This window comes from Archocentrus centrarchus, chromosome 13 (genome assembly GCF_007364275.1).
Source record: "Archocentrus centrarchus isolate MPI-CPG fArcCen1 chromosome 13, fArcCen1, whole genome shotgun sequence".
Classification (NCBI taxonomy): domain Eukaryota; kingdom Metazoa; phylum Chordata; class Actinopteri; order Cichliformes; family Cichlidae; genus Archocentrus; species Archocentrus centrarchus.
The window spans coordinates 15164226-15187839 of record NC_044358.1 but is presented as its reverse complement, the minus strand read 5'-3'; the positions used below and the strand labels follow the sequence as shown (position 1 = coordinate 15187839).

The following is a 23614-nucleotide window of genomic DNA, read 5'->3' as shown; positions in this document are numbered from 1 at the left end:
TTTGACATTTGTACTCATACGCAAGGTTTGGGTACACAGGAATTCTTGTGCAGAGCTTTCGAGTAGGAGTGTAAAAAATTAAAAATATATATAGAATAAAATAAGTAAATGTTTACATAAATATATATACATATACAAAAAATATAAAAACGGTTAGCACTAATAAATATCAAAAAGACAACAATCTGAAGTGAAATCAGAAAAAGTATTATTTTAAAGAAAACCAACAAAACATACCTATAATCACCTGGTCTCACCTTTATGATTTCTCAAATGATAACACTTCACATTCTGGGCCAAAGCAAGGACAAATATATGAGATTTAGCAGGAATGATAAGTGTGAATTTGGAGATGATTATTCACTTCATGATTTATTATTACTTTCTCCTTTCCACTACAGCTTCCAGTACTTTCTATTTTGGCAGTACTGCCTTCCCCGTGTTCTACTTAATTCATGGACTGTAGGGCGGAGACAAAAAGCGATCGCTCTGAAGTGATCCATTGTCGATGCTCCTCTTTGGCAGTCTATTGTTCAAGTCTGGTGTGAGTGCAGTGCAACTATATACGGTACATGTCTCGGATTCGCATCCTGTGGAGGACGGCTATGATGAGGAATACTGCGGATTGGTGAAACAGGAACAGAAACCTTTAAAGATGAATCCCACCAGAACAAGCTTATGGTTTTAATTTTTTTTAAATACTCTTAAAAGTTCATGATCATAGTTGCGCTCTCGTCAACAGTGGCAAAAACATTTTTGTCTTTTCTTGGATATAACAATAAATGCTAAAACAAATTGATGGAAAATAACTTATGTGAAAGGAAGAGAAATCACAGGCTTTTTCCGCGGGAGGAGGACAACAGGCAGGTTGGCAAATCACAGCTTATCAGATATCTTCCAGCCTCCGAGTGCGCTCCATTCTCTGTTGCGCGCCTTGAGGTCCACAAAATGGAGAATAAAACAAACGGGAAGATGGGCACCGACGGCACTTCGGTCGCGGATTCAACTGAAACAAGTGACGTGATTGAAGCCGGACACAGTAAGTCGAATACGAAATTACCGGCCGATTCACGGTCTCTAAATTGCATGCCCTCTGTGCGTAATTTTGGGAACGTGGGCACACTGATCCACGGTCTTAATTCAAGCCCCGAATGCGCAGTTTTTAAGGACTGCAACATATTCGATGCTTCATTTGCTGCAAAAAATTTTTATGACCGCAACAGAGAATACCTGAAGTTTGACGCTGTTCCGTGGGAAGATTTTGTTAAAGTTCAGAGGACAAACGCGGCCACATCCGAAAGTTTACCAGGCACGAGTCTCTCCTCCACGGCGGGGGCTTGTAAGTTCATCAAAGATGAAAAGGAGCCTTCTGTGATCATGGACACCCCCTGTCCAAACTTCGATCCATCAGCTGAGATTTCTGCTCTCGACACCTGTTCTGACACCGACAGGAAGCAGCACCTGGGGCTTAACGAGGGTGAATCGGCAAGTTTCTCATCAGCCGCTGCCGTTTCCCGACCGGGACTGGAGGTCTCTCCAAACTTTATCATCGACTTGAACCAGTCAGACCAGCTTGTGAGCCCACTCAGGACTGACTCCAGATGCGGTTTGTCGGGGAAGGCTGCCGTCAACTTTGATGCCAACGCGCAAACAGCCGCGCAACTTTCGATGTATAAGACTGATGTTCCTCGTTGGCAGATGCAAGCGGCTCCAGCTGAGACCCAGTACTGGGGACAGTCGGCGGGGGTAAGCGAGGACCCGTTCACAAGTAGCGGCTACATTGGGATGCAGAACCAGAGCCAGACTCTTCCTCAGAGGAACCCGGCTCCTTTCTCCGCATTCCCCGGGTAACGTGCTTAATTACTATTTATGCCAATAACTTCCGACCGAATCTTCGTCCTATTGATCCCAACAGTGTGATAAAACTATCAATGCAATTTTGGACGGTGTGAAAGGTGGCATGTAACTTGAAGAAGATTAGCCTGATGAGCATCATATTTCTAAAAGATGATTTTTATCTAATGAGTATATATATATATATTCTTCCCAACCCCCCAGTATGCCACCTCAGAGACTCTGTGTGATCTGTAGCGATGAGGCATCTGGTTGCCACTATGGAGTCTTAACGTGTGGGAGCTGTAAAGTATTTTTTAAAAGAGCAGTTGAAGGTGAGCAAAGCCATTTTTTAAAAAAGTACAAATTATTTTTTTCTTTAATGAATACATATGTATCTGCATTTTCACATTTCTATTGCAACACTATAAAAAGCAGACTCTTAAGCCATCAAGTGCAACATCTTAATAACTTTAATTTTGATTTTATCTCCACAATATTTTAGCATCTCATGGCAGAAGATCAAATTCACATCTTTATTCCTCCCACTTTGTTTTCCCCGCAGTACTCGCTGTACTGTACAGTGTGTCTTTTTCTTTTGGCTTTGTCTTATTTATTTTCTAATAATCTTTGAGCATCATTCTCAACAAACTAGCTAAAAGAAGAATGACCTTTTATGGTAGTTGTTAAAGGTTATTAGCAACAGTATCACAGTGAGTGTACACCCCGTTCTTCCTCTCTGAGTTTTTTTCCCTGTTATCTTGTGGTGTGAGATATATTAGAGCCACTATGTCTCACCATGGCCATGTCACTCTGTCCTCACAGCCTTGCCTCTATCTAATTTTCTGCCAGAGTGCTGCCTCATTGTGGAGTCTTCATACTAATAGTCAAGAGCTCTTCAACACGTTCTCTTCTCATTAAAGGCCTCTCCTGTTTCCTACATATTTGGAAATAAGTACTGTTAAAATTTTGTGCGTTGTCTGTACCTATTCACTCAACAGGCCATCACAGCTATCTCTGTGCTGGACGGAATGACTGCATTGTGGACAAAATTCGGAGAAAAAATTGCCCCGCGTGTCGCCTCCGAAAGTGCTATCAAGCAGGAATGATGCTTGGAGGTATCATTTGGTTCGATTTATCATGTAGTCCCAAGAAAATCCTTGAAATCATGATTACCACCTAAGAGGATATTCCCTGTGTTTAAAGAGAAAACCATGAATCAAAAATCTTTTGCAGACAGAATATTTGAGTCTTTCAGAGGCAGATTAGAGAATGTATTTAATCAAACAATGAATTTAATTTGCATAGAAGGTAAAATACTAAAGCACTGATGTCAGATCTAACCAGGCCTTGTGTCCATGTCACAGGCAGGAAACTGAAGCGTTTTGGGGCCTTGAAAGACACAGGTTTGGCCCCATCCTTGATGTTCCGGTCCCACTTGACCATGCCCAGTGACAGTCAGGCCTTGACTCCCATGTCTTACATGCCGGGCATTCATGAGATACAGCTCTCCCAACAAATGATGAGCATCCTTGAAAACATTGAACCAGAGATTGTGTATTCTGGTTATGACAACTCCCAGCCTGATGTTCCACATCTTCTGCTCACCAGTCTCAACAGGCTGTGCGAGAAACAGCTCATGTGGATCGTCAAGTGGTCCAAGTCTCTGCCAGGTAACAGTTTTTCTGCATCTCAGGGCATCTGCTGGCAGGCCATAAATGCTAAGATAGAAGGCTTTGTAACGGTTTGAATATTGTCAGGGAGAGAAGTACAGGGGTTGGACAATGAAACACCTCATTTTAGTGTGGAAGGTTTCATGGCTAAATTGGACCAGCCTGTGGCCAATCTTCATTAATTGCACATTGCACCAGTAAGAGCAGAGTGTGAAAGTCCAATTAGCAGGGTAAGAGCACAGTTTTGCTCAAAATATTGCAATGCACACAACATTATGGGTGACATACCAGAGTTCAAAAGAGGACAAATTGTTGGTGCACGTCTTGCTGGCGCATCTGTGACCAAGACAGCAAGTCTTTGTGATGTATCAAGAGCCACGGTATCCAGGGTAATGTCAGCATACCACCAAGAAGGACGAACCACATCCAACAGGATTAACTGTGGACGCAAGAGGAAGCTGTCTGAAAGGGATGTTCGGGTGCTAACCCGGATTGTATCCAAAAAACATAAAACCACGGCTGCCCAAATCACGGCAGACTTAAATGTGCACCTCAACTCTCCTGTTTCCACCAAAACTGTCCGTCGGGAGCTCCACAGGGTCAATATACGTGGCCGAGCTGCTATAGCCAAACCTTTGGTCACTCGTGCCAATGCCAAACGTCAGTTTCAATGGTGCAAGGAGCGCAAATCTTGGGCTGTGGACAATGTAAAACATGTATTGTTCTCTGAGTCCACCTTTACTGTTTTCCCCACATCCGGGAGAGTTACGGTGTGGAGAAGCCCCAAAGAAGCGTACCACCCAGACTGTTGCATGCCCAGAGTGAAGCATGGGGGTGGATCAGTGATGGTTTGGGCTGCCATATCATGGCATTCCCTTGTGCTAGATGGGCGTGTCACTGCCAAGGACTACCGAACCATTCTGGAGGAACATGTGCATCCAATGGTTCAAACATTGTATCCTGAAGGCAGTGCCGTGTATCAGGATGACAATGCACCAATACACACAGCAAGACTGGTGAAAGATTGGTTTGATGAACATGAAAGTGAAGTTGAACATCTCCCATGGCCTGCACAGTCACCAGATCTAAACATTATTGAGCCACTTTGGGGTGTTTTGGAGGAGCGAGTCAGGAAACGTTTTCCTCCACCAGCATCACGTCGTGACCTGGCCACTATCCTGCAAGAAGAATGGCTTAAAATCCCTCTGACCACTGTGCAGGACTTGTATGTGTCATTCCCAAGACGAACTGACGCTGTATTGGCCGCAAAAGGAGGCCCTACACCATACTAATAAATTACTGTGGTCTAAAACCAGGTGTTTCAGTTTCATTGTCCAACCCCTGTATTTTCAATTGATCTGATATGAATGTAAAACCAAAAAAAAAAAGCACGCACACCCAAAAAAAGGGTGCTGGGACAAAAAAGCACTAGAGCAGAAAATACAGTCAGAAAATACAGCTGATTGCCCTTTCTCAGACTTCACAAGGTCAAATCTTGTGAAGTCTGAGGAAGAGCAATCAGCCCGAAACGTAACTCACCTGTTCGAGGTAAATAACTTGTTTTTCTCAGGAGCTCCTTAGGTGTGCGGACTGTATTTTCTGCACTTGATATGAATGTAACACACCACTGAGGCAAGAATATTACTGGAAAACCAATGTGCTCCAACCACTAGGAAGGATGGTATCTGAGAGGACAGGTTTTATATGAGACCAGTGCATCTAAAAAAATAATTATTAATGAAACGTTCAAATGCCTTTATTGTTGATCTTTTTTAGGTTTTCGTAATCTACACATCAATGACCAGATGACACTCATCCAGTACTCGTGGATGAACCTGATGGTGTTCTCTCTTGGCTGGCGCTCCTTTCAGAATGTCACCAGTGAATATTTATACTTCGCACCTGATCTGATCCTTAGTCAGTAAGTAACCGCAATCACAGCTTTTGTTAAACACCAGTCTGACCACCCACGGTGTGAGAGTCACCGTCGGTCATTCCCACACAAACTGTTTTATGTTTTTGTCTGTCAGGGAGCAAATGAGGAGATCTCCAATTTACGACCTCTGCCTGGCGATACAGTTTATTCCTCAGGAGTTTGCAAATCTTCAAGTTACGCGTGAAGAGTTTCTTTGCATGAAAGCCATAATATTGCTCAACACAGGTAAGACTCACTTACTCACAGTTTGTAAGGAGACCTATAACTAAGCTATGATCAGTTACAGTCGTGTTGCACAATAAAGAGTGTTGTAAAAGTTGACGGCGTCTTGAGAAGATTAATGCGGCAGCTGCTTTCAATCCCAGTTTTATTGGCATGTTACTTTTAAAATCATCGCTGGCTGACGCTTGTGTATCATCTCCTCAGTATTTGTTTACCTTTTGTAAGATAACAATACAATTTCTAAATTTTAAAAGTGCATTATGTTTGGAGTTTTTTTTGTTAGTATGCAAGTATTTTCTCTGCACTCAGTGCCTCTTGAAGGACTAAAAAGTCAGGCAGCTTTTGATGAAATGAGACAAAACTACATCCGGGAGCTGACCAAGGCTATTCACATGAAGGAGAAGGGCATAGTGGCAAGTTCCCAACGATTCTACCATCTCACCAAACTCATGGACGCCATTCACGATGTAGGCTCCTTCACACAGCTCGGTACAGCAGCAGTCATTCGCGTCACCTCAGTAACTACCAAGTCAAACATTTATGTTTCTTTTTTAACAGATAGTGAAGAAGGTCAACCTGTTCTGCTTGAGTACCTTCATCCAGGCAGATGCCATGAAAGTGGAGTTTCCAGAGATGATGTCAGAGGTCATTGCCTCCCAGCTTCCCAAGGTCCTGGCAGGCATGGTGAGGCCGCTCTTATTCCACAGCAAATGATACGGCCAGCACAGGAACCGCAGCTCTCTGAAGACAGCTGGATTACTCATCCCACTGTTACTGGATTCTTCACGGCAACTTCATTAATTCTAATTTGCCCAATTTGCCCAATTTGCCTCTGATTCTCTTGAGATGAAAGAGGATGACCATGTTTTTTAAAATGTTGTTAGCAGAGACATATCTTGAATATTCTAAATTTAGAGGGATCAATCAATAAAATTCCTATCTTTTATTCAGGTGTATCCACCATTTCCTTTGTGTATAAAGGTTGCTTAGTAGCTGATACATGGTAGGTTTTGAAAACCAGGAGAGATGGTCATATTTTCATACACATGCAAAAAATAAACACACACACACACACACACCAGCAACAAAAAACCAAACTTTCTAACATCTGTTGAGTAAAAATGCAGAATAAATTCTGATTTAAATCAATAGAATTCATTCAGGCTAGCAGCACAGTGACTCACTGTTACGATATTCAGGCCATTCAAGACAAAAACCACATTTCCTCCTGAGTTATTACACCTTCCCAGTTCTTCAGCCAGGAAATGGACAAACGTGAAGTAAAACATTCCTGGTTTTACAGAATAAAAGGATCCAAATGCAGCTCTGGATAGGACGAGCAACTTTATCGTTACAGAGCTACATCTGCACTCACTAACTACAGCAAAGAAATTTGGACAACTGGTCTAATAAATCACACTTAAGTTTATTTATAGACATGTTTATGCACTGTAGATGTCTGCAAGGGAGCAAACTTCCAATTTATAAAAGGATGCCAAATGTTACATATTCAGGATACGAATATAATTTCAGTGATATGATACGCCCCTGCAAATTCAGACTCTAAGGGAGTAAAAGTCTGGCGTCACAGTTCAAGGCCACTTTGCATTCCTAACATGTAAAAGGAAGAGAAAAGAACATCCTGATCTTGGCAGCAGCCAGACCAGAAATGCACTCCCAGAAACATTCAGGCTAACCAGAGAAAATTTTATTGTGAAGTAATCTTGTTTTTTTTTTCTTTTTTACGCTTTTCTTAAATGGCATCAATGAAGTTAACTTTTTATGTTATTAGAAACTTTTTTACTAGAAAATTCCTGTGACAGAAATAGAAAAACTGTTAAATGGCACCTTAGCGTAATAGAACTCCATGCTTGCCTAGCTGTCATCACCAGTGCGTCATTTGTAACATTATTAAAAACACATTTTTACATGTGACATATATTTAATGTGAGCAGTGTATAGTAATAATAAAAACAAGAATGTTACGGGAAGTAAATATTTTTTTTGATGTGAAATTACAGAGAAAAAAGAGCATTAATGTACAGTACAGTACCGCATAGCTAACCAGACAGTGCACTGCAGATTCAGTGGTTGAGCAATGATCAGAGTACAAACACATGAACATTAAGGTGCAAACCCATGATACTTTTTCTATTAGATTCAAACAGATCTTCTTACTTTAAATCACAGCTTGTTAAATTACAGTCAATAAAAATGTTTATTAGACAGCAGATTTCCATTAAAAACTCGATGAATATTTTTTTTTTTGTGGATATACTGGGAAGTTAAAAGATGATATTTTTCTGAGAATAAAATGTGTGAAATGGGATATGATTGTTTGGTGATTTTGTAGGTTAATAATGTGACTCTCAGTGCAGCTGGTGGGTAACATAATTACATCTAACAATAATGTCCTACCCTTTTATTCTGAGCCTCTGCACAGAAACATTTCACAACAGTCGCTCCACACAGGGACGTCTGTATTTGGACTTGTTTCAGCAATCACTGACCTGCCTGATGTCTGCTAAAAATGCATAATATGCATCAGTATAATAATAGGGACAACAATTAACCACATTGTGTGTATTTCTTTTTCCATGGATACCATGAAAAGATGCAAAGTTTACCACCTGTTAGAGGAAGACAACATAATTCTCTGGGATTAAACCTGTTTTTCCCTCGTATGTTGCTTGGAGCCAGCCCGGTTCAACAGAGGGGTAGACTACAGGACAGAAGAGAGCCAATGAGAGAAGAGATTCAGACTTCTGATCAGGAATAAGCTGATTTGAATCACTGAGCTGGTATTTGACTGCATAATTTACAACAATTGCTGAATATCAAAGTGACAAGGACCCTGGCTTAGACTGCTCTGCAGATTCAGTCCGTATGAAAGCATCACAAACAGTATAAACCGTTGAAACAAAAATTATTGCTGAGATGCACCAAAATGAAAGCAAACAGCTTTAAAATCTCCAGCTATCTAGGAGAGATAAGCTGAATTAGGACGTAGAGAAAATGGCCTGTTAAAATGGAGAGCAGTAAAAGTCTGCCTGCTAGTAAATTGTTGACGTTTTTGCATTGGGCTCTGCCGGCTGTGCTAAGAGGGAAGCGGCACTGGTGCTTCTCATTACCAGGTTACAGTGACCTGCCTGCACTGTTTGTGGGCCAAGTCATCTCTTAATGGAAACAAGCAAGAGGCAATAAAAAAAAATCCTGGCACTGTTTAGATGTTCATAATGTATATGGGAGTGTCGCGCTACGAGCAAAAATTTTCCATTTCAACACTGGAAATTCACCAAGTTCCTGCTCTTTGCTGTCAGCACACAACAGGAAAATTACCCACTCTGTGTGTTCACTATTTACACTTCCAATCAGCCTTTTAAAGAACATCTGCAATGTTTGAACACTTTTGCGGTAAGCTAAAGGTCATCTTAAGAGTATACTGTTAAAATGTATTTTGTTCTGGTTCTGCTCACCGTTTGAGAAGTGCGCCCCCTGTGGGAAGCTGAGCTCATGGCTGTGCTCCGCCTCGCAGGAATACATTGCCTTGGCATCTCTGTAAAGACAACAAAAATCAGTTTTTGTCATGGCAGATTTGAGGAGATAAGTTTGGGATTAATTAGATCAAACTCTTGTTTGGTGTTGCACTTTTACAGCACCTTCCAACTGGAGCAGACTGTTGGTTGGAGGCGTTTTCAAAAAGCATCGCTCGGGCAGCCACTCTGAAAAGAATCAGAAAAAAAAACAATAGAGTTCAGTGCACTTCATTGTGTAAAGTATGCCATGGCTTATGCAACTTACCGAGAAACAAAGTCATAAATTATGCCATTAAAGAGATGGTGCAGAGACAGTAACACGGCACTGTCTTGGTCTAGTTTCTCTTGCCAACATTTTTCATTGCTGAGAATGAAATCAAAGGTTTAACCGCACAATATGGGAGGTTTCCTTCTTCCTGCAGTCTCAGCATCAGCACAGAGCTGAGTTACACTATATAACAAGGCTACACTTGACCCTGGACACAACAACCCCATTGGGACAACAAAACCTAGGGCAAGCTAGCTGGATGCTATATAGGAAAACTAATTGAAAAACAAGTGTGACTCGCTTCTTAGACACGACAAGTCAAACTATCTATTCATCTCAAGAGATGCAGTGCAGACTGGTGCTGGGTCACAGCAACCCGAGAGCAGGCAGAACGTAATTAAAGCCAGCGCTCCCACCAGAGCAGAAAAGACATAAATCTCACAGCACGCACTCATCTGTTCTTAGAGACCTCTTAATGCTCATAAACAGGCTGAAAACTCAGAGACGAAACACAGGAAGACTGAGAGAAATGTTGCTCCACTATATTGTGCTTAAACTGCAACTTATAATGAGCAAAATTATTAGCTTTTTAAAGCTCTTTACACTGAGCCTGGTCTTTGGTAGCCGTTGCTGACTGAAGTGTCCATCCTGCGGCGGATCACTTGTTTTGGAGGAAGGACCGGGTGCTCAGTAGGCTTTAGACTCTCCTTGGACACCAGTGCTGTTAAACTTTGGACAGATCCGGAGCAGCTCTTGTGGCCTGGAGGGTGACATGCAGATAACAACACACAGAAACAAAAGGCTTAAGCCTGTCACGCTGCATCAAATAAATCAGGAAATGAGACAAGTAAACAATATTTTTACACTGCTGCTGAAATTTTGCATAACTCGAGGTACTGTCAGTGTTTGGCAGCCCCTGAGGAATAAATCATAACAGTAAAACTACCCCGCTTATGAATTCTGTCCTGAAATCGACACTTTCACAAGATTCTGATCTATTTTTTTGCTGCCAGGGAAGTCAAAATTTCTGCAAATTAAAGACAAGTTTAAAATGGCATTGTGCCACAATTATCACACCTTCGGAGACATGAAGTGATCTGAGAGAGGGCGCAGTGAAGCGGTTCAGCAGCTCTGGCCTGAGGTCAGTACGGCAGTGTGGGGCTTTTTTGGGTGCAGGAGACAGCCTTGGCGTTGTGCTGACTGAGGACAAGCTGAGAGCATCCTCTGACTCTCCATCTGTGCGCCCTGTGTCCTCCCTGGAGCTGGACTCAGGACTGCTGACAAACACAGCACTCTGGGGGCCATTTGACAGCTGTGAAGGTGTCCGGTGGAGATCCAGGAGTGGTTTGTCCTGACATGTCCTCTGTCTAGAGGAAGCTGTTTTGGAGGAGGTATTTTGCTCAGAGGAATGGGAAGACAGAGACTCCATGCTCCCCATGGGGGTGCTGTCTGGACTGCTGCTGAAAGTGTCACCTATGCAGGGACCAGAGAAGAGGCACACAAAGCCCTCATTAAAACCTGCTGAGTAAATATCTGATAGGGGCCTCTTTGCAATTAAGAGAAAAAAATGCTTTGCTAACGATGTTAGTCATTAGGAAGATATACGGACCTTCCATCTAAACAGACTTTTATGTATACTATGTGACTGTGTGCAGATTCCTGAAAGGGGTTTAACAAATTGTGACGTGATGACCTGCTCACGGCTTTGGTACTCACTGTCTGCATCTGCAAGGCACAGTGTTGGCGTGTAGAGGCTCCGGGGTTTCCGGGGCCCTGTAGACAGACAGATGGCCCTGCTCCTGCGAGAGCCAGGCCGGCTCTGAGGCTGGGGCAGAGGCACATTGGGATCTGGAGGCTGGTGGAAGATCTGCAGGTCCAGAAAGGAGCACTGATTACTCACCGCAAATACAGAAACTGTATGTTTCCATACAGGTTGGCATTTGAACCTGCTTTTTTACCAGCACTCTTATAAGACTCTCAGTATCTACCTACCTATGCCATTAGGTAAAAAAAATTGTTTCATCTCACTTTTTATATCTCTGGTTGGTTTTTAATGGTTCTATAAGTGAGTTTTTTAACATAATTATAGTTGCTGTGTGGAAGTACATTTATCCTGCATAGAGAAATACACTAAAGAGATGTTAGACCTGTAGTTAGTTTGAATTTTGTTAAATGGTGTTACATTTATTCAACGATAACAATATATTTTTGTTTATCAACATAAGGAAAAAAAAAGGAAAATGTGAAATAAGGTAACAGACTTCATGATAGATATTATCATAAAGCCAATAAATTGTGCTTCTCATGCCACCCTTCAAGAGCCCACTCAGAGCCAGAGAAAACCCTGTCATTAGCGACTGAAATTAAATTACTTGTGTATTTTGGTGTGTATTGATAGCCGGTCTAGCAGGATGTGCGTGCCGGTCCCTCCCTATAAAACTGTTTGCCCCTCTTACACTTATAAAAAGATGAGAAGAAACTTGAAGTAAAAGGCATTTGACTGTTAAAATCACAAGTTCAAAAACCTCACCACACCTTTCGTAATACATCATACTCCTGCCAATCCGTTGGGCACACCCAGGAGTCTGTGCAACTCCACACTTGTGCCCCGGTAGGCCTTTTACCGCTTTACCATCAGACTGAGAACAGAGAACATGTTCTACGTAAGCTGAGACTCCCATAATGCGTTACCTTAAAGACTATGGATACCAGGATGCATGAGTAATCTCAGTTGAAGTTTTGCTACCCTAATTTATTTAATCATTTCAGCAACTTGCTGAGATTCAACATGTTTGGTTTGATGTGCAGTTTATTTATTAATCTTTAATTTGAAATCTCGTGTACAAAAACAATCATCCATCACCTACCTAACCGTCATTTTCAGAAAAAAACCTTTAAAATAACTGGATTCAGAGTTTAAATGTTTACACAGCATCAGATGTTCTGTAAGCCACAGAAACCACCTTCACTGTAGTTTTTTTCTTGATCATTTGAGCTGGAAAGACTCAGAAGCTTCCTCAACAGATCACGAGGAGCAGCATGAAGGAAAGCCTCCAATGTATCTGTATAAAACTGAACTTAACAGCAAGCCCCTAAAGCAACTGAGAACGTGTATAGAACCCATTGCAGAAAGTCAGAGAATGATTTATTAGGACAGGAAGTAGCACAGCAACAATATGAACAGGGCTGTACAGCGAGGGATTCAGAGGGTGAGTGATGGACAATCTGTTGAGGCCCAGAATCATCTAACCAGCCTCTGTGATATGAGCAAAGGTCACCATGAGAACATACAATCTGAAACACATTTACCTGAATCTGTATCCACTCTTAATGGAGTCTGCTGAAATATTTTTCCCTCATAGTCACAGGTACTTTGTCTTTGTAATATGTGAGCATAAAAGACCTGCTGCAGTCCCCCATATAGGATATATCCCAGAGTCTCAGCATCAGGAACCATAAACCTTCTGTGGCTCTGCCCCTCATGTGCCTTATAGCTCCACACCAGCTTCTCATGCACCTAACCTCTCTCTTCATATACCAGGAGCCAAGCTACATTTCTACAAGCACCTCAAGTGCCCATTAAAAGGCCAGCTCTGCCACCTGAACAAGTGCCACCAATCACTCCTCTTGCATTTTCCACACCAAGTGCTGCTCTCTGTATCTCCCCAGGGTTTAGCATAGTTCTGCCAACCCATGGCCTACACACTCCGTTAGCACCAGTTCAGGAGGCCCTGGCCCCATTATATGCAATTTGACCTCCACCTCCTATTACTCAAACCTCAACTTATTTGCTCTCCTCTACTTACCTTTCAAGCAATATTGCTTCACGTCAACAGAAACAGTAGCCTGTGCAGCAGCCTCAGCCCTATTATAATGTCTCCTACTCAACTCCAGTGTCATGCTCCCTACCACTCTGGTGCAAAGCAGGTGTTTGCTCTAAATGCAAAGGTCAGCATCCAGACACACTGCATCACGAGAAAAGGAACCACATCCAAAGCAGTGTACTTGAACCCACAAAGTGAATCCCCTAAAGTGATACTAAAAGTTGTTGAAGCAAGATTTATCAACAACCTTTGATACCTATGTTGTCTTAGATGATGGATGAACACACTATGTTGCTTCAGGGCGCAGCCAAGCATCTTGGTTTGGAGGGGAGCCAGAAAAGCTTAGACTGTGCACAGATACCGCAGACAGACATGCCAGAAGGCAAATGCATTAACCTCCAAATTTCTCCTGCTTCATGCTCTGAGAAAAAGCTCCAAATTGACTGCACATTCCCCTCTGACATCATCATGTTTGTTGAGCAGAATTATCCTGTGGATAACTTAAAGCTTTTCCAAGGTCCAACCACACATCCTTATTGGTTCTGACAATCCATTCCTCATGACATCATTAGAAATGGTTCAATAAGGCTCAAAGGGAGCACCAGCTACAGTAAGCATAGGTTTGGGATGGGCATTAAAAAGTCCACCTTCTCTTGGTGAGTCACCTGATTCTATCCATTGCTTATTCACCCCATAGTTGATATCCTCCCCTTCAGAAATGTGAAGTTGATCAAAGATTAAAGCAGGCCATGGACCTCTTACATGCAACTGAGACACGAGAGTCATGGTGTATCCTCCGTCATCTGGTGGAGCACAATGGTAAGAATTGCATTGTTTTTAAATTCTCTTATCAAGGCCAAATAGTGAATCATCAGCTCCTTCCTGGCTACACTTGGGCCTTCACTGCTTGTTGTTCTGCTCCATTTTCACCCAGAGTGGCTATGAGTGGTGATTTTAAAGGCACGCTTCATCATTTATTGATTATACTAGATTATAATATTTTTATAATATTTTTATTTTCATTTTAGAGAGTTTGATTTTCTGTTACATGGCACTGAACAGGAGTGGCCCTCCAATCTCATTGTACATCCTGTATAATGACAATAAAGGCATTCTATTCTATTCTATTCATTTAAGGCTCCTACCAGAAGACGAGAGAGTTCTTTTACATTGTAGAGTCTTTACACAACATAAAGCACCTTGGGATGACTTTTGTTGTGATTTGGTGCTCTATAAATAAAACCAAATTGAACTGAATTCTCACGTTTTTGTGGCGTGACATACAGGGCAAAGACTCCAGCTGTTTATGAATAGCAAGTGCTCCCATTCGGCACATGAAGCTCCTGCTGTGCAACATATGCTGTTCAGAGACGTACAAAATCATAGCGATGGGAATAAGGATGTAGCTGACATTGTACTTGGTTCATTCCTAATATCCCTTCCTTCCCCAGATGAAGCAGAACAGCTTCTTATACAAATTAGGGCCTTACTGTCCTTGGGTGGATTTGAAATGCAGTGGGCTAGAAACTCCTTGGATGTGTGTGAGAGTGACCTTCCAAATATTGTTCACCCAGAATGGTGACAACCCTCATGTTTCCCGTGAAGTGAAAGAGAGGGAGTTCCACATTTGTTGCGATGCTTCTGAAAGAGCATTTGGGTCAGTAGCACACACGAAAACAACGAACCAGACAAGAATGCTAATGTCTCATTCATCACGGCCAGTTCTCGTGTAGCTCCTCTAAAGCAGCTTACAATAACCCATTTGGAATTATCTATAGCTTTGACTAGGACCCAGTTCAGTAAATTGATCTCTGAACTAACCAGGTCCCACTGACAGAGCTTATCTGTGCTCTGACTCCACTGTTGGACTAACCTGACTTCACTCTGTGTCCTGTCAGCATAAGCATTCTTGAATTCTTAAACAGACCTTGTCCACTGGGGTGGCTGTAGCTCAGGAGGTAAGAGCAGATCATCTACTAATTGAATCGAGCTGTGCTGTGTTGTTGAAATTGAGCAGAATAGCATGAAGCACAATTAGTTAATCTCTCTTTGCTTTTAATTGGGATATTTTGTATCGAGCAGACAGACATTAACCTGCTAACTGGCTGCACCAAAATCACCAGAAAAAACTATGTGACGCCCTCCGGTTACGTCGTAGCCTGTTAGCCGGCCACGTTCTGTCTGTCTTTTAGTGGTACGCAGTACCGGACCGTACCAGCTTACTGGACTTACCTCTAACTTGTGATTATTTATATTGCTCAAATGTACCATTTGAAGGAGCAGCTGTTAAAACTACAAGTTTAAAAACTTACACTTCATCATCACCACACCCATCATAATAGATCATATCATGTCTATATAATGCCAGACTTTCCATCAGACTGAGAATAAGAGAATCCTGTAAGCTGAGAAGACTGTTTTGTCTTTAATTTATTTAAGATGATATTACAAGATCATTTGAATGTCTATTTGAATGTATTTTAATTGTGTAACATTAGATTCTTGTGCTCTGTTACCTTACGGTAAGCTGAAATGCCAAGCTGGTGGATGCAGTAAGCAGGGATTAATATGGGATTTGGCAGGTGGAGGAACCCTAAGATCAGGTGTAGTAGTGCAGTGTAACCTGTTTTGTGAGCTCCAGTAGATTTTTCTTTGTGTACAGGCTGTGATCAGAATTGATTTAGCCAACTGAATTTAACAAGATATATTTCACGAGCTATATGCTATATGTAATATAATCTATAATTAAATATTTTAGATATTATATGTTTTTATTTCCAAGTGCCCTCAAACACTCTGGCAGCATTTATTCAGCAAGTGCAGGCTGTAAGATCACTGTATACCTCATGACGCGTCTGCTACTGTTTACTCTGGAGGAGGCTGTAAATACATTTCACTGTAAATAACTGGGATGAATAAACCTTATTTTATAAAAACTTTGTGAAGAGTCTGAAACGAGTCTCTGAGTGGGAGAAGCTCACTTCTGTCCGATGACAGTCACACTGAGGTGAGTTGTTGAGGATTTCCAGGACTTCTTTTTGCTGCAGTTAGCTGCTGTTAGCCGGCGTTACTGAACCTTTCTTTGAGGTGGATCTAATGTTGTTAATGACACGGACACTGAGAGAATAAACTCTCATATGATGTGAGAATTTAAACTGTTTATTGGGGGAAAGTGTCATTTTTAGGACATTAGCGAGCATAGTGTTAGCTTATAATCAGCTGCTGCTGTTCAGCAGTGTTGTGCCTAAAAGTGATTTCTGATATTTAATGTGTAATATCCTTGCCTATATCAGTAAATAGACTGCAGTCAACAGGACTTATGAAGGGCTTTTATATAAAATGAAGAAATGACCTGATTTGCAAGTATCTTTATGACGCTGCGTTATTACATTTACATAATAATCAATTCAGACCTTTTTGTCCACTTAAAATAACTTTATAAAACTGTGATGTTATATTTGTTGCAATTTCTGCTGTCCACTTGGCCTGATCTGTCTTAAAAAGACATATATAAAAGTGCCAAGAAGTGACTGCAGCTTCTACCTTGTGTTGTTGTTTCTCACCCAAAATGACTAAATATCATTAATGAGAGACATGTTTGACATATGTCAGAAAAGTCATTTACAGTCAGTCATTTTTTGGCAAATACCGAAAATCACTTTTTGGCATAACACCTGTTGTGGCTCCTGTCAGCGGATCTGCTGGAAATCAGTAATTGTAACAATACTGGGAATAAATAAGCATGAGGTGATAATGAGGTGATATGTTGATAGTGATTAATTTAGTTCTCTTCGGTCTCATCAGAAGAGGATTATTTTGTCAGCCTTATTTTCTGAGGACTGTTGTGTTGCATTGAGCTTTAGCAGTGAAACAATAACAGACCTCTGAGGTGATGTGTAGTTGACACTGATCAACTGATCATCAGTTTGTTTGTTTTTTTACTAAATTTTCATTTGTTTTCTAGTCAAATGTGTCTTTTCACTGAAAGTTATATTTTGTTATTGTTTGTGAGGAATAAAGAAGTTCTGAGTAATTTTTTGTTTTTGACACATAAATCATGATTTGATTCAGAAATAACTGTTTTATATATGCAAATGAACCCAACCGAAATTCACCAAACTGTGGCTTCTGTACTACAATATGAACTGAACCATAGAATTCATCTCTGCAGGGATGAATCACACGTCTCCATCTGCCAATCTGATGGAGAAGTCTGGGTTTGGTGGTTGCTATGGGAACGGTACCTGTCTGACTGCATTGTGCCAAGTGTAAAGTTTGGTGGAGGGGGGGTTATGATGTGGGGGTGTTTGTCAGGAGTTGGGCTCGGCCCCTTAGTTCCAGTCAAAGGAACTCTTAATGCTTCAGCATACCAAGACATTTGGGACAGTTTGATGCTCCTAACTTTGGTGGAGCAGTTTGGGGATGGCCCCTTCCTGTTCCAAGACAGAAAATTAGCTCAAGAACAAAATTAGCTAAGACATGAGGAAGAACTTGAGAAGAAGAACTGGACAGAACTGCACAGAGTGAAACAGGCCTTCTCTCCAACATCAGTGTCTGACCTCACAAATGTGCTTCGGGAGGAACGGTCAAAAATTCCCATAAACACTCCTAAACCTGTGGAAAGCCTTCCCAGAAGAGTTAACATGCATTCTTAAACCCTATGGATTAAGAATAGGATGTTACTCAGGTTCATATATATGCGAAGACAGACGAGCGAATACTTTTGGCAATATGATCTATCTATCTAATAATATCTATCTAATATTAAAAGTCTAAAATTAATTAGGACACATTTCAACTTTCACATTATAAACCTTCACTTGCTGGAAAGTCCTTTCCTTTGAAAATTATTTCTCATTTTCATATTTTTTTTACATCTTTCTCCATCATTGAGTGTTGCACATTAATTTTTCTTTCCCTGGGACATTCTGTGACAAACTACACACAAACAGTTTGTGTGTTTGGGGATTTCTGATACTATTTATTTATGTTCACTCCTCTTCTGTAGTGCCAGCTAAATGCTGAGGACTGCAGTTGAAGCTTTATTTACGTCTGCACCATGAATGCATCACAGGGATGAGAAGAAAAGAGGGATGTGTTGATGGTGTAACTGGGCCCTGGGATGTTGTTGTTTCTTATTACTCAGCAAGTATTTCCATGCTGTCACGGGCAGCAGCACCAGGCTGCAGAATACAAAAAATTAACTCAATTGCAGGCTAATATGCATTAACCTACCTTTCAGACTAATTAGCTCATTAACTGAAGATGCCAGAATGCTCTTCTGGATTGTTCCAGCCTTCTTTAAGCCCTGTGCATTGGTGACGTAAGCTGAAGTCATGTTATCCTAATTTATTTAATCCCTTTAGCAGCTGCCAATTTGGTTTTATCTGCAACTTTATTTATTTTGTTTTTATTTTGATATCGCATGTATAAAAAAATCCTTAATTCAGTCAACATTATAGTTAACAATCTTTAATTGTAAGAAATAAACTGCTGACAGTGTGCATGTTTAAACACAGGATCCAAAAAACATCAATGTTTGAAAAAGTTCCCACTGAAGCTTTTTTTCAGACTGAGTGCAGTTTGGTGTTTTCAGCCACAGAAGCAGCAAATGAAACAAAAAATGTAACTAATTTATGCGCACTTGTTACATTTTAGCTCAATGCCAACTTCTGCTTTTTGCTGCTCTCGTCTGCTCACTGCTTCACTGTATATGTCTCCAGCACACAGCACACATGCACACACACACATGCACACACACACGCACAGAAACACACACACACACACACAAACACACACACATACACACCCGCACGCACAAACACACACACACACACACACACAAACACACACACACACAAACACACAAAATGCCAAAGTGGCCATTTGTTACCTTGCCCACGATAGGCAGAGGGATGTTGTGTTATTGGTTGTGTTGGTCTCTCTGTTATCAGGACAGTTCAGAATATTATGAACAGATTTAGATTTTATGAACAGATTTCTGGGGTTGTTGGGGTGGTACGAGGATCAGTTGATTACATTTTGGTGGTGCTCTGGATCATGATCTGGATCCAGGATTTTGTAAAAGGATTCTTTACTGAGCGAGGTATGTGCTCTACTGAGCGCCCGTCTAGTTTGTCTGTTAGAAATATAACTCAAAACTGATGAAACTTTGTGGAAAGATTCCTCAGGGGCTCGAGAATATCTATTTCATTTTCATGGTCAAAGGTCAAAGGTCACCAAAAATTTTCAAAACTTTAAAAAATCACTCTCTCTCATCATTGGCAAATTTTAAAATTCATATCTCAGTGAATTTTCCATCTGTCTCGATGAAATTTGGTATAAACAATTACTGCTGATAATTCTCACTTTTTAAAATCAAAATATAAAATCATATTTTAAAGTTTTTAAAAGCCAATAAACTACATTTGTACTCTTTGCGATGTAGTAATTTATGATGGTGGTACTGCAGTGTAGTATCGGCACATAGAAAATATGGGGGGGGGGGACTCTATTGAGTTCCCTTCTAGTTTTGGTTTGAGAAGCTGCTGCTCTTTGAATAACACTGCTAGTGGCATCAGTGCTCTCACAGTCTGCCTGCTGAATTCATACATAACTGTATATCAGCTGAATTTTTCCAAGACACTAACACACACACTGCAATATGAAATCCCATATACCATTATAGAGCATATCTCATCTGCTGCTATGTCTGGTGTCTTTATTTTGTGAAACATGAAAAACTGGTACATTATGGAAGATCTGTCTGTAAATCTGTTGTTGGATACTTTTTTATGTTATATTGTTGGATATGGATACAGTTGTTTTATGAAAGCTTCTTCAGAAAACGACGGCATGAGGAATGTGTCTACTGACGAAGATAATTAAAAGCATACCCAGACATCCAAAGTCAAACCGTGACTCACCTTGTTGAAATTTTCAATAAGTATTTCCACCACAATGTTCTGGAACTTGATGTTCATCATGGCGGCGACTGTCTCCTCTTGTGACCGCATCAATGTGGGGCCGAAGATGACGCCCAGGTTTGACACTGTCATCAGGTTAGACTGGTTTTGTGCAGAAACTCTACATTTAGAAGACATGCAGATTATACAAATGCATCACTCTGTTCTCTATAATCCAGACGTTTAACCATGCAGTGACATTTTTATGGTCTATCAGATAATGACGGTTGGCGTGTGGTGCCACAGAAACTTTAATTAGTTTCAGCTAATGTTTTTTTTTTTTTTAAGTCTGCAAGTTAACTGATTTATTATAGGCACACATACCTGACAAGATGCTTTATTAGTAACTCCAGCATTTCCTTGTTTCTCTCAGGGAGCTTATGAACCAAAGCATGGACAGCACACACTCTGTAGTTCTGGTCATCGGACTCTGAGAAAGGGTTAGAGTGAACTTAGAAATGCTGCCAACACCCTCTTTCAATCCTATCTATCTCTATCAAAACACAATCAAAAAATCTTCTGGCTCTTACCAGGTCTTCAAATGAGGTAAATCAAACCTCACATGAACAACACATGGCGTAATACACTGTGTCGTTATTTAGTTAATAAAACTTAAGCCAAAATGCAGGAGCATTAAAAACTACAGTAAGTACACCCTTACTCCTCTCAGAGGAATTAAGAGGGTACGGAGCCGTCAGGAGCTGCTAATCAAATGGACTTGATTAATTGATCATCAGTAGTGTGAACACTTCTATAAAGGTTTTGGTTTTGGAGCAGCTGTTCCTTCCATCAGTCTGGGAATTATTATGAGGCCATTTCCAAACAATTCTACAGCGTGAAAGATTATTCACAACTGAATAACATTTAGGCGGCTTCTAATCTTCCCAGGAGTGGATGTATTTATAACAAAGGTCAGATCAATGCAGCGCTCAGAGAAACCGCAAAAAAACATTCAAAAAGTTCATGACAGCACATTCAGAACAAGACTGAACAAATATGACTTGTTTGGAAACATTAACCGGGGAAAGCCTCTTCTCTCTAAAAAAAACACCACAGCTCAGCTTCAGTTTGAAAATTTGCATGTGAAAAAACCACAAGACATCTGGAAAAAATGTCCTTTGGACAGACCAGCCCAAAGCAGAGATGTTCGACCATAATGAACAGCGTCACATTTGGAGAAATGTCAGCGTATCAAGCATAAAAACCTCATAGCAGCTGTTAAGCACAATGATGGAGGGTTGGTGATTCGGGCTTGTTTTGCAGCCGCAGGACCTGGGCACGTTGTAGTTATTTAGTTGACCATAAGCTCCTCTGCATACTCGAGTATTCTACAATCAAATGTGAGGCCATCTGTTGGACAACCAAAGCTCGGCCCAAATCGGGTCATGCCACAGCGCAGCAGCACATCTACAAATCTACAGCAGAATGGCTGAAAAAGAAAAGTATGAGGGTGTTGCAGAGGTCCAGGCAAAGGTCAGACCTCCACCTGACTGCAGTGCTGGGATCTTAAGAGAGCTGTGCACAAACAAACGCACAAACCTCCATGAACTGAAGGATTGATGTAGAGAGGAAATTGCTCCAGAATGGTGTGAGAGCCTGATAAAGTCATACAGAAAACAATTACTTCAAGTTATTAATGCTAAAAGTGGTTCTACGAGCTAGTGCTAGTGTATCATGAAGTGTACTAAATTGTTCACACACTGCTTCTGCATTTCAGCTTTTTTTTAAAAAAAAAAAATAATGACACAGTTTAATTCATCATGTGTTGTTGCTCCTCTAAGGTTATATTTACCTAATTTTAAGACGTGCAGAGGATCAGGTACTTTATGTTCTGATATGTAAAACCGTATATTCAATAAGTTGTACCAGAGTAAAGTAGTATTTTATTATAGTAATAATAATAATATCTGGCCTATACAGCCCCAATTTTATACCATCATAAGATAAAAAAAAAACCGTGACGTATGTCACATAGATAAAAGAAATATTTAAACTGTTTAGGAGTCACTCTGACTTCACAGTGTGAGATAACCTGAGAGCGCGATGACGCAGTTTCTCAGGTGGAAGCAATTTAATGAGTTCAATCTTGGCTCATTTGCTTTCCCTGCTTTGAGGACCCAGAAGAATTACCCTCGAAGCTCAAACCTCTAAAATCAACTCCAAAGATTCTTAAAATTCTAAACTTATCAAGACTTTCACAACATAATTTTCCACAGTTATCAGACACACATGATTCATTAATGCTGTATGTTTTGAATTGGACCAACAACCTGTTTAATGAAAGAAAGGGTAACAGAAACGTCTAATACATTATAACTGCTACTAACTTACTGACAGCCATGATAAAATCTTTGTGGAGCTTGAAAGTCATTAGAGGCTCAGAGAGGCACCTGATGGAAAAGGGAAGAAAGTGACACACAGGTTTGGTGAATGCAGCCACCGTCATTGGTGAGTCAGTCGCACCACTTAGTGCACGACTGACATCAGAGGTTCAAAGAGGCATTATGGAGGCAAGGATGACTCCTGATATATTACAGTGTGCATAGACGGTGGGGCAAACTGACCTGAGGTAATTCTTCAGGCCGCTGGTGATAGTTTTGTTGTCCCACATGTCTGGGTCCAGGTCCAGATCCACAGGTGCCTTGGATGCTATTGGAAAGATGTTTTATTGTTATATGACCACAAGCTAAGTTTTAGCTGTAAATTGTCTTAGAGAACCAATTCGACCTGACATGACCTGTCAAGCTGCTCAGCTGGGAACTGAAAATACTTTCTTCTCGTGTCAAGAGACTCAGAGGAGAATCTAAAATAAATGTGGCTGACTGCATGTGTGCTGTCTCACAGAGATGGATGTCAAGCTTTAGAGAGATTTAACAAACTCGTTCACATGTTTCCTGTGCAAATATGCCTCACACACACACACACATATATATGAACCACCTTGGGTTATTCAATAAAATAATAATGTCAGAATAATGTGAGGCCTGAAGGCTGTTACACTGTGCTGCCACAAGGAGGACCTCTTTCCTCACTGCTGGGTAAGATCATGCTGTCAACCCAAGACAATGGAAAACTGAGCTGTTCAAAAATGGAAATTCACACACTTATGAAATACAGAAGTATGGGTTCAATTTGGTACATAAGTTCACTGATAATACTTTATTTTAGTTACTTACAAAAGACTGTGGTCATCAGCTTCTGTACTTTAGAGTTGACCCCTCCAATTCTGTACAGTCCCATTGTATTTATGCCTGTGCGGCAGAGAAAAAGGGAACAAATGAACGTGAACAAGGAGCAAAGACTTCCTGTTTAAGATTCATGGCAGTGCAATGTGAGTACACTGTTAATCATTGATTA

At 40.9% G+C, this 23614-nt stretch overlaps 2 protein-coding genes across 5 annotated transcripts in view; one reads left to right on the top strand and one right to left on the bottom strand.

The window, feature by feature from the left end:
* The first annotated feature begins 532 nt into the window (after positions 1–532).
* pgr (progesterone receptor) lies at positions 533–6940 on the top strand. The gene is made up of 8 exons (XM_030745070.1): positions 533–1847; positions 2059–2168; positions 2835–2951; positions 3201–3506; positions 5283–5427; positions 5537–5667; positions 5974–6131; positions 6223–6940. Exons 1-8 carry the CDS (start codon positions 799–801, stop codon positions 6376–6378), a joined length of 2172 nt encoding a protein of 723 aa, XP_030600930.1. The 5' UTR covers positions 533–798; the 3' UTR covers positions 6379–6940.
* Positions 6941–7942: 1002 nt separating this feature from the next.
* arhgap42b (Rho GTPase activating protein 42b) overlaps positions 7943–23614 on the bottom strand; it is a 78400-nt gene continuing 62728 nt past the window's right edge. For 2 of the 4 annotated variants that reach the window (XM_030745066.1, XM_030745064.1), the window contains 11 exons: positions 23434–23508; positions 22822–22906; positions 22589–22647; positions 20582–20687; positions 20219–20378; positions 11185–11335; positions 10546–10953; positions 10072–10228; positions 9324–9386; positions 9141–9220; positions 7943–8386 (listed from right to left, as the gene is read on the bottom strand). In XM_030745066.1, coding sequence (XP_030600926.1) covers positions 8298–8386; positions 9141–9220; positions 9324–9386; positions 10072–10228; positions 10546–10953; positions 11185–11335; positions 20219–20378; positions 20582–20687; positions 22589–22647; positions 22822–22906; positions 23434–23508 — 1433 coding nt within the window. In that variant the 3' untranslated portion in view covers positions 7943–8297. The remainder of the gene's footprint in view (positions 8387–9140; positions 9221–9323; positions 9387–10071; positions 10229–10545; positions 10954–11184; positions 11336–20218; positions 20379–20581; positions 20688–22588; positions 22648–22821; positions 22907–23433; positions 23509–23614) is intronic. The other 2 variants (XM_030745065.1, XM_030745067.1) reach the window with 2 other exon arrangements.